A 12,066-nucleotide genomic window follows, 5' to 3' on the forward strand; every position below is an offset into this window, starting at 1 on the left:
CTCCTACATATCAAAATAATTGGGGTACCTTTAGCCGTTCTAAAAAGTTAGGGTAAAAGTATTAGTTTCATTTCAACTAATGTGTTTTCAATATTTGAGGTATGGCTCTCGGGATTTAATACCATTGTTGCAATGTCACATAACAATTTTTAAGCTGTTAAATTGTACTGGGAATTAAAATGCATCCATAATTGAAGTCTTTCTCCTCAGTTTACAGGCAGAGAATATGTTACATAGAAAGCTAGTCAAAGAAAACTCAAAATAAAGTGAGGTACGCCTAAGAAACTAAAAGATTAAATAAATAAATAAATGTTACCAGAAAAAGACAGGTACTAGTCTTAGCTTAACGATGAAGAGAAGTGGCATGGCAGAAATTGAGGTAGTTAACACCAGAACATAATTTAAAATATTTGCATAGAGGACAAAGGAAAATCAGGGGAACTAAATGCACTAAGTTCAAAACAGTTGAGAGAAATTACAAGGTGACTTCTTCCACCAAAGAGCCTGTCCCTAGTGATGCCTCTTTGGGATGTATATTAATCAACACTGTAGTGCTCTAGCCAGAGAACCAAAAAACATTAAAGCAACTAGACTAAAATCATTCCTTGTTCCTACACCTTATCACCAGGTAACAGTGCTTCTTAGAGGTAGAACTGCTGTGGAGGAAAAGCCACAGGCTCTACAAAGTCTGTGGCCTTCATGTGCTATCATATAAGTTGTGGTCACAACAGGTGTTATTTTACAGGTCTCAGCAGAGAAGTTGAGGGCATGAATGGGCATAGAGATTAGTCTACTCCACCAGGAGGTCCAACTAGAGGAGCAGTACCACATGTTAACTATGAATTGTAAGGAAGTTTCAGTTGAAGTTCTGCGTTCTCTTCGTAAGTTAGGTAGAGGACTTCAGTTTACTCTGGCACCTTCTGAAAGCACTGCCATTTAACATCTGCCTTTTACAGTCACGTCCCTGAGTATCACAAGAAAGGATGGCAGAAAGATGACACCAATACTGTAACATAGAGCAGATACATTCCCAACAATGACTGATAACGTATAGACTCTGTTGCTTTTCTGCAAGGAAAAAAATTAGTGATTATAAAGTCTAAATAGTCTAGCTGTAAAAAAAAAATAAAATTGTAGAGCAGTTGGACTGAAAAATATACTATGTTCTACATACACAAGACTGGAGAGGGGAGAGGGTTGGGGTGAAATATGAAAGCCTCTTAAGGGTTTGCCACTTGTGAATTATGCATCTCACTCTCACTAGTAGGCGTAAATGCATAATTCTAATCTGTTCTTATTACTTATTTATAACGCGCAGTGGAATGTAAATTCTATGCCTCCTTTGTACAAGCTTAACATGCCAGTTAAGGTATGCAGATATTTCAGGGAGCCTACATAGGCAACTTTCTTGGCATAGCACACTGTTGCCAATTAAAGGGCATAAACTCCAAACAATAAATTAGACTAGCGCTCCCCCCTCATTCACAGGAGGAATATAGACAGGATGTAAGAAATAAGGGAGAGGATCAACAGATAATAAGAAGATCATTCATCTTGAAATAAACTACTCTGCATTATTATTATTTATGATAGTTACTGTTATTATTAAAAACTACATGTGGGATAGAGAAAAAGCCTGCAACAACCACTGAATTTATGAGACTGGAGACAGATGGATGCTCCTTCTTTTATATCACTGGCACTGATCGATTTGTATTTTTCCCTGATGATGGTTTATGCCATTATAACTGTTTGGTGGGTCCTTACTTTTGAGTTATGGTTGCAAAGCACTTCACAAACAAGAACAAGCCTCTGAACATTATATCCTAATCTGCACATCCTATAGATACACCATAATACAGAGCAGCTGACTGCACCACCTGTGATCTGTGTACCCACAAACATGATTTATTCTGGTAATCCCAGTTTAATGCATCACATCAGATTGTGGCAGTTGCGTTATCTGATGACACTACTGACACTACATGACATAACTGGGTAGTGCAACGTGTCAAGTTGAAAAAAACTTTGGGCCTTTCAGAATTTTTTCAGAATTTTGGGTGTTTTGGTTTATTTGAAAATAAATATAAAGCAAGTAATCTTAAAAAAAAAAAAAAAAAAAAAGGGAGGGTGAGGAGGGGAAGAAATTCCAATAATTTTCCCCAGTCACATGTTGACCATACTAATGATGCAACAGCTGCGGCTGCTTGTTCTGGTAAGTACAGGGGAGAGCAGGTAGAAGTACAATATATTTCACTATGCTGCTAATTCTGTGGCCAGATGAAAACTAGCCCAGCTTTTGTAGTCTTGCAACAGATTTAACTTCCTATAAATTGTCTTGTTTAGGAACAGTGCTCAGAAACTGAGTCCTCCCACTACCCTTATTCCAGCACTACAGTAATGTTTTAGCAAAACCCTTTATTCTCTGACTATAATTCAGACATACAGAGCTGTTATGGTCCTGGGAAGGTGATAGTATCTCTTCTACAGAAACTCTTAAATCACGTGACGCCTTGCCTGGCTGGTGAGAGTTGTTCTCTAATCATCTTGCGTGCCTGGTACTATACAAAATGGTGGAACAAGCTACCCATAATGGATGTAAAATGCAAATGTGGGTAAATAAAGGTCATAACCTATAAACCACTAATCTGTAACCTCAACTTGATACCAGCTCAAGCAGCCATTGTCATATTTTTCTTGTTTAGATTCCAATTTCTAGTCTGAGTGTGCTCTCTCGAGTTTCTGCTTGCTTGATGATTTTTTAAATATTTTGTTGATCCAAACAATTATTTTGAGGTTAAAATGGTATTTTGTGATTTTTATTGCATATTCAATTTTAATAAGTAAAAATATGCCAGTAAAATTGTTTACTTTTTATCAAAGAAAATATATATATTTTTAAATTCATTTCCTTCCTCCCATCCCCCTCTTTCTTTTCTTAGGCAGGAAAACTTAAAAAATAAAATAAAATACAGCGTTGCAAAATTCTAAGTAGTTTCAGATACAGAGAGAGAAGTATTGAAATCTCACAGGACTGTTTCACAGGTTTACAAATGACAGTGTTGCTTATAAAAAGAATTTTAAAAACATGATGTTGATATTTAGTGTCTCTTCCCCAGAATTTGATAAACCTGAATCTTCATGTCAGCAGTAGGTATTCCATGATTTTGGGTGGGGTGAGTTTTTCTGAAAGTTCCCCTTTCTAAACCAAACTGGATGTCCTTTTCCCCCCCCCTGTATTATTGAAAGGGATTTCATGGGAACACAGGGTCCTAATTGCTTTTCTGTGTAGCACTTACTATCTTATATACCTGTATGCTGTGTCATCTTCTTTGTTTCCTTTCCTCACATTGTTTGTTCAGCCTCTCTTCCTAAGAGAGTATTTGTAAGCCTGCGCTTTTTCACTGCCGTTTTCCAGACAGACTTTATTTCTGCAGTCTGTAATATATGCTATTCTAGATCAGACTGCACTATTGATTTGTATAAAATGTATGGTAATAGTTTCTACATTACTTGCCGTATATTCTTATATAACTTAACATCTTACTGGCTTCTCTTACCACAGCTGCACATTCCTATGCGTTCTTCAGTGGGTTGTAAAAGTGGCATTCAGGCACTTCTCTTGACCTGATACGATTAACTCAGCACCAAATGTAAGGTGTATCTGAATTTTGTTTCTCCCACTGAAGCAACATCGGACTTACTTGGGAATACAGGATGTACTCCTGTTAGTGAGCCAAGGGTTTCTTGGTCATGCTAATGTGAATCCAGAGTACTTCCAGTTTTATAGCAGCAGGTTTCTGAGATTCAAATTTGTAACGTAGATGCCTAGTGCAAATATATTTTCCAGTTGTGAACATAAAGCTGAAGTAATACAGAGATAAAATGTTCAAAACACTTTTTTTTTTTTTTTTCTTTTTCACTTTTTTGGGCTCGACATTGACTGAGAGATCATGATTCTTATGATGCATACCAGCAACTCCCCTCTATTTAAACTGATAGCAATACAGTGACTGGATTGGAAGTATTCATGAATGGAAATTTTCATTTAAATCTTAAAATAGGGCTGCATCAGGCCATATGTTGTGCAAAGAAATGATAAAGAAAGAAAACTAAGATAGTGATACTGGTATGACCACAATTACTTCTCTTCGTGTGCCTGGTAAAAATTAATGTGCTCTGTCCTATTTCTGTTTTGTCCTCCTGTGACCTTCAAATTCACCTTATTCGTCCAGCTATTCTAATTGAAGTAAACTAGGGAGAAAATGCATGGTTTTAATTGTAGTAAACAAAGGCGTAACTCGGAAGTTCAGTAGGTTCATTTGATGCTTAACGTTTGTGCTGACTGGCTATGTGTCATTTTGACAGCAAGAGAAGTCAATAAAATAACCCTCTATATTTTTCTGATGGTGGCTAATTATGATGGGCCAGGGGAATGGTTTAGGGATCTTTGGGGAGGGTTGTTCCAAGGAGCTTCACCTATGCACTGTGATTCTTCTGTGGTCAGTGCCATATGATGTATTTACAGTCACACGAGGAATCAGGTAGATTAATTGGAGGACTGAAAGAAAAGTTTCAATGTCCTTCTCTGATGTTTCCCTTCAACTTTTTCTAAGTAATGTGGTATATGACACTCTTCATGTTTTGAGTTTTCTTTAGCTGAGCACCTTTAGGATTTCAAGCTAGTGTGTCCTAACTGGAGGGTGAGAACAGTCTGGAAAATGTACCCACAGTGGCTATCTCAGGGACATGGCTTTAAAATAAGACTGGAATGCTTGTAGTCCAGCTTTTGCAAGGAAAAGGAATAACATGCATGTTTAATTAAAAAGACATATATCTTGCTAGGGTAAGGTTAAAGCTAATAGTTTTACCTTAAAAAAAGAAACAGAATAATCAGGAATGGAATCTTATGTGGCCTTGTGAATTGGCCAGGATAAAACATAACATTTGAGGGATGAGTTTGTGCTCAGAGAAGTACATGGGTTTGGGATAATAAGTGGCAGAAAAGTTTTCCTTACAAGAGTTAAGGGTTATAAGAGCATAACCAAGAAGCATTGTTACTAAATGTGAGAACAAATAGACTTTTTAATCTCTGCTGATAAAACATAATTACATTTGAAAGCATTTAAATACTTTGAAGATATCACTTTTCCAAAAGTGGAACTGCAGTTCTATCACATGCATTTAATAACTGAAATGATTAAAGTTCCTTTTGTTTCACACTTCTGTCAAAGGGTTTTTCTTCTTGAATATAACTTTTATACTTTTTTTACACAGTCCAACACAACTGTTGTGTTTTTGGTGCTCCCATATTATACATGGTTTTGTGCTATGCTTTTTAATTCCTCAGAGGGGGCCTGGAAGTTGTACCTTTCCTGAACTCTTCTGAAGCATATAAACCTCAAATGAAACGAGGATTTACTCCCTTATGAGTAATTTCGAAAACCAGCAGTATTTACTGCTAAACAAGTAGTTTCTTAAAAACATCAGAATTCATTGGCCAGTTAGGAGCAAAGTTGTCTAGTCCATATAGCGTTGTGTCAAAATCTTTGCTGGTTGGAGAGCAGAACAGCTTACGGTGTTCCTGAAAATAATTATTTGTGACCCTGAGTTAATTTCTATATATATATTTCTTGCCTTGGTTTTAGTGGTTTCACAAAATTCTTTTCATTCTCACTCTGGAACGTTCTTAATTATTAATTAACATCCAGCAGAAATTGCTGCTATCTTGGAAGACAGCTGTTTTCTTCAATGAATGGCCTAGTTCCCCATGTGAAAGGCCATTCATTGCTAGGTTATACAGTTAGATACGTGCACACACTGTTTTCTTTGGCTTGACTGAGTTGCATGATTTAGGCAAGTGGTGTAATTTGTGATGTCCTGTTTTCCCTGAAATATTTTCAAGGGAATGGTGAGTACAGCTTTAGGTTTACAGGAAATCTGTGAAAAAGATGCAGTGTTAGTATACCACCTTACCAGAGAAGGTTGTACGTTAATGACGGTTCTTCACATGTCAATATAATTAAGTGATTGGTGCTTTATAAATACAGAAAGCAGGATATGCTGTATAAAAAGTTATATATGAGTTGTTGCTTGCTTTTAGAAAACAGTGGAAGGGAAAGAACTGCTATCGATGTCTGATGGAGCAAGCTTGATAATATGATCTTGGTACCTACTTTATGAATTTGATTTTTTTTTTTTTGGTAGTGCACAAAAATCGTATTGGGACCTCATTGTATTTGGTGATGCAGATTTATGGTCCCAGAGAGTTTACCTTCTAATTAAATATTAAGTTACTGTGAGTTAATTTAACAAACTGTGAGAAAGAAGATGAGAGAACAGAATAAGGATGTGAGTAACGAGCTGAAGTAGTCTACAGTCTACCTACATAAACAACGTGGTGATTGGAATTCTTTGGAAGTTTTTCATCTTCATACTCTCTCAGCAGGTTTTCTTTGTTGTGCTGCTAACAATCCCTTGCTACAGTGCTGCCGTATTATTTTCCTTTGAATATAGCAATGGGATAGCTATTGTCTCAATTATTTTCCTGAGAGAAACTATGTGGGGTTCCTTACGCAAGTCACGTTTCAGCTGAGCGCTCACCAGGACAGGACATTGCCATTTCTGGTGCTTACAATAGCTGCCTGAAACCAGGGAGAGTGGAAGAGGGGAGGAAAGAAGGGTATGTGACTTTCTTTCTGTAAACCTGAATACAGAATGCTGCGTGTTACAGAAAAATTAAAGCATTTTAGACATTACTACAGGGTTATTTTTTGAACTGTGATGCACACTGACATCTTGATGGTAAAGCCCATGTTTTGAGTCAAGTTCTTAAATCTCTCTTTCCATGGTTGTGTTTTTTTTTCACTCTACTAACTAAGTTTTACTTCTCTATCTTTGTAACATCTCTCAAATTCCATGCTAAAAGTAGCACTATAGTGTTGCATATTATCTTTCAACGACTACCCATTAAATTTGATCAAAGCAAAGTGAGTGTTCTTATTGACCATGCAAACAGGGTCATTCTTTATTCTTGCTGTCTCATGCATTGATTGTGCTATCAGGATTTATGCTGGTGGCTATTAGAAACTGGTTGTATACCAACCACTGTAGTTAGATTTACCATGATATTTAAGATAGTTGCCTTGGTTAGTGTGGGAAGTTCCACATATACCACATTTATAAAAAATGTAGTGGTATGCAAATGTTGATTTAAATGACAGCCACTATAGTTAGCAATTCTCCTGCTGACATACGAGTTAGAAAAGAATTTAGTTTGTATTGCCTCTGAGGTCAAAGAGATGAAAAGACAGGTTGATCCTCTCCCTCCCCCCCGCCTTTTTGGGGGGGGAAGTAAGTAATGGTTTTAAAACAGTTACGTGAGGTTTTATTTATTTTTCTTCCTTTGTTCTGTTTTTGATGTGAAAAATACAGAATTATTTTTCTGGCTACCTGCTACCTTAGTGGAATGATTTCAGGGAATTCTGTACCCCAGGAAAGTCTCTTTTTTTTCTTTGCCCTTTGGTGCTCTTTGCCCTTCTGAATCCAGAAACAAGTACAAGACCAAATCCTGAATTTAGGTTTTTCTTAGTAAATCTCTATAATATTTAATTTTATCTTTGTTTTGGTAAGAAATAAATGATTTAAGAGAATAGTTATTGGAAAATTGCAATAAGAAACATTTGATATTACTTTAAAGTAACACAGGGGATTGGAGTTGTGGGACACACAGGAATATAACCTGATCAAGCAAATTTGTAAGAAAAAAAATCATTTTTTTTTTGCTGTGAGTTTAAAAGAAAATAATTGGATGCTTATTGGGTTCATTTTGTAAATTAAGATCAATGAAATTCTTCCAGCAACAGCATGAAATCAATTGTAAAATAACATATAATTCATGCTTTATACTGTAAATTATAGTTTGTTTGACACTAATCGCTGAGTTTTCCATGCACTGGGATGCATTTTCTTGTAATGCATATCTGGATAATGCTTGTGGATCCATTTCTAATGTGTTGGAGAGCGATCTGTTTTTCATGTCTACAATTGCCTACATTTGATCTTATGCAAATCATGCAATCAAGCAAATGGAAAACAAAGCGTTGTTGCTAGAGGACCTTGACAAACAGTAGCTTTGTAGTTTTAAGAACCTCCTCCCTCCTCATTCAGATCCATGTTTGTGTCTGTAGTTGTTTGAATCCATCGATCCATTATGAAACACTTTGAACTTTAAATAGGAAAATACCTGCCAAATCACATTGTGACAAATAATTGCATCAATTATGATGTAATATGTTTTTTATTGTTCAGTTTGTCATTTTCTAGTTCTACGCTTTTAGAAATATTTCCTGCGCTATATTTCTGTGCTCATCCAAACTTTGATGGAGTCTATGGAGAGATTCTCGTTGACTGCAAAGATCATGTTTTGAGTGACATTCATAAGTCTCTAATTTCTGTATTTTCTTCTTCTGCTCCTGCTAACTTTTCTTTTTAGCCTTTATGCCACCAAAATTTTTCAGATTCCATTGAAACTTTCTGTTCAGTATTTATTAGTCAAAATATATTGGCATTATTAAATTAAGATGAGGAATAAAGGTTTCATTTGATCCTGGTGACATGTTGCTTGTTTCTATATTCTATCTTTCTGCTCTTTCTTTTTTAACCTCTTCTCTGCTTCCCTCCCTGCTCAGTATGCTTATGACTTGATCTGAAAGGATCTTCCTGCTCATATGTCCTATGTTTCCGTTCCTCGTTATTCCTGTTCTTATAAACTTTGCCTGTTTCCCTGTCTTGTCCTTTTGCTTTTTTCATTCCAGGCACTGAGACACACATAGTAACTTATAGTCACTTGTTTTTTCACGAAGGTAAACAAAACATTCTTCCGTCTTCCATTCTCTTCATCCTTGAGAAAGTTCCTCCCTCTTCAAATTTAACTAGGTATTTCCAGAAAGTCTTATGCATGCAAGTAGTCTCAACATCTACAGTGTGCATCAAATCAGGGTTTCATTACAAATTACTTTTAAAAAAAAAAAAAAAAACAAAACAAAACAAAACAAAAAAAAAGAAAGGTAGTTCTTTGAGGAATTTTCCTTAAATGAGGAAAAAATACCCCTTCCCAACCCCCATCCCAAATCTGTGTACAAGGAAAACAGTGATCCACCATGAACAAATGGTTCCACTTTTTCTTTTTTCTTCTCCCTTCCCTTGTGTTATATTCAGTCTGGTAAGTGAAGCCCCACAATGCAGTTTCAACTTAGAAGAATGTGTATTCGCTGTTTACAAGGATATGAATTAAATAGGTGCCATGGATTGCTTTCAGCTGTTCACTTTAGTATTGCTAACAGCAAAATCCTTCTGGTCACTTATTTGCCCACCCAGAACATGGAGTATCTGATCCTTGTCTCAGACTTCCATCTCCAGCTTTACTTTTTGCGGCTTCTCCGATGGCAGCTGCCAGGGACAAGGGATCCAAGAAGGTGTACGCTAGTGAGGGCAAGTGGTGCAGTACGTGGAGTTTACTTTCTCTGCTTGCTGAGCCAGCTTGAGCACCTGCTCTGGAGTGTGCTTTCCCCCTCTCACCCACATAAGCACTGCTTAACCCTGGTAGAATCAGCCCCATTATGTTGATTAAACATGTCACTGTGTTACAGGCATTCACTTGATGATTATTTTTTTTTAGTTACGGCATTTTTTTTTTAACTCACACTTTGCCATGTGCTCTGTAGAACAATACCACTGAGTGATACTGCATTTTCAATAAAAATGCATGAGTTCATTCTCTCCTCACACAGAGTAGAGTAAATCAGAAGGAATTCCATTGCAGCAGGGACTGGAGACATTATATAAAGGGAAAACTAATGAGAAAAAAAGTTGGGTCTGCAACATTTGTGCTTTCGAGATGTCTTTGTCATCCAATTGCAATTGTCATTACAATTTTTGAATTTTTGCTCACAAATTTTTTTGTACAAAATGATATGCTATTGATGCTATTTGGTTCTGAAAACACTAGCGTTTGTTATGTCTTGCAAAAACCCAGAACTTTCCTGGCGTACTAAAAAAATGTATCTATAACATATGCATTTTACTTGTATACCTTATCCTGTTGCCAAAACCTCAATTGTAAATTCCTTCTTAAAGGATTTGCTCATTAAAATCTGTGATTTGTATTTCAATAAAAAAAATGAAAAAGATTAGAAAATGATGTCTGCATTAATTTCCTACTATAATTTTTCTGACAAACATTCCTCTATTAGTGTGGCGAAGAATAGATGAAGCTAAATATCTTTTAGAATATTTATTCAGCAAAGATGGTACATTTTATTCACCATTTTCTGCAGTAATTGAAACTCAAGATAGCTTCATAATAAATAACCATTTAACTGTTGTTTTGCTATAGCATTAGACAGGTTGTCTTTACTGAAATGTATTTTACAAATGTTTAACGTTCGTGCAGCTGAAGACAAACAGGCAAGGAGAGAACAAACCACTGTCAGTGGTGGCAACAATGAGCTTCCTTTGTGTTTGTGCTGATAGTGAAATCTGCATGGAGTGAATCGTTGTATGTATTGATGCTTGACATTCACGTATCATACAGCACATTTAAAAAAAATATAATCTGGCTGTGATAATGAACCTGTACTTGTTTTTCCATTAATTTGATTTGCTTTAATCATCTTAAAGGTGTTCATTTGCCACTGTAGCAAATTGATATAGTACGTAGCACCTAAGAGGCTAACACCTTTGTTTTGTTTGGGTGGTGTACATTCTAGTGTAAATGTACTGTACAATGGGGTCAGCTCAACCAAAGCGTGCTTTGTAGACCTATTAGTAGTCAAAATTTGCAGTTATTTGCTATTAAACAACCAGCACCTATTCACTCCTCTGGGACAAATCCAAAACACTTAAGAGATGCAGGTCCCTCTTCCTCTGGATTTTCTGAATTCACTGTCCTCTTAAAGTTACAGAAAAACAAGGTAAAATTAATATAAAAGGTAAAATGAATGTAAAAAGTAAATTCGTATTCCTTTTTTGCCCTAGATTTAGCAGTTTTCACGCCACACCAGTTTCTGCTCACTGCATGCACGCTTGCTGGCTGTACAAACAGTTCCCAGGTCACCTTGTTTACAGCACAGCTGCCACCATCTCATGTAGATGCCCCGGTCCTGACGGTTTTGGATTCTAGAACGATATATGTACAGTAAGTAAGGATTTCTTCTTTCCTGACAACACAATAGTGCATCGGTTTATTCAAGAATTCCAGTGAGTTCAATCAGGGGAAGGGTTTGTGACATAAAATTAAATTTATTATGATTAAATGCATAGAAGTGATTAGTTTAGTGGTTCTGTGAACCTTCTGATTATCACTTGCCAACTTAATTTCCATTTTGTCTTTACGCAATCAGTATAACCTACATATGGGCATAGCCTCTACAAACTTCAGTGCAGGAAATGCTCTGGTGATATGCCCCTTTTGTAGCCCCTGCTTTGTGTGTTACTGCGATCATTTATCTATAGAGTACAAATTCTGCATTAGAGGTGTGCCTTAGATTTGTTTTTATGGTTGCACAACTATATTTTCAAATTCTTGAAATAAACCCCACAAAGTCCCCTAAACAAAGCCTTACATTTTTCAGTGCAATCGGAATCTTTGCTGGTCTTAATCACATTTTGTTTTTATTTGCAGATGGAAAGAACCCGTAGAAGTAAATGGAATCCTAGATCGCTATATAATTTATATTGCCAACAATGAGCAGAATTTTACAAAGTGGAATGCAATCTATAACAGCACAGAACTTTTTCTGGATTTTACTATTCAGCAGCTTTTCCCGGGTACTGAATACCTCATAAAACTAGCTGTAAGTTTTAAAAATGCGTAGTAGAGGTGTAAAATGGTGAAAATGATTCTGGTTTTGTTAACATCTTAAATACTTAATGGTTCACGTGTCCACTTTGTTTAACCTCTTCTTTCTGAAACTAAGGTGGATGAGCTATCCTCAACAATAGTAGATGTTTTGTTTCAAAACGGGCCCTCAAAAGATATGTGTATAATTTAAATGCCGATTTTCT

The 12,066-nt window shown here is 36.3% G+C and overlaps 1 protein-coding gene across 1 annotated transcript in view; it reads left to right on the forward strand.

The window, feature by feature from the left end:
- USH2A (usherin) overlaps positions 1 to 12,066 on the forward strand; it is a gene marked incomplete at its 3' end in the record, with an annotated part of 409,152 nt that overhangs the window by 197,346 nt on the left and 199,740 nt on the right. Inside the window, exons 32-33 of the mRNA XM_082480510.1 lie at positions 11,038 to 11,197; positions 11,684 to 11,855. Of these exons, the coding sequence (XP_082336636.1) occupies positions 11,038 to 11,197; positions 11,684 to 11,855 (332 nt within the window). The remainder of the gene's footprint in view (positions 1 to 11,037; positions 11,198 to 11,683; positions 11,856 to 12,066) is intronic.

This window comes from Vanellus vanellus (genome assembly GCF_965231255.1).
Source record: "Vanellus vanellus genome assembly, chromosome: 3".
NCBI lineage: Eukaryota > Metazoa > Chordata > Aves > Charadriiformes > Charadriidae > Vanellus > Vanellus vanellus.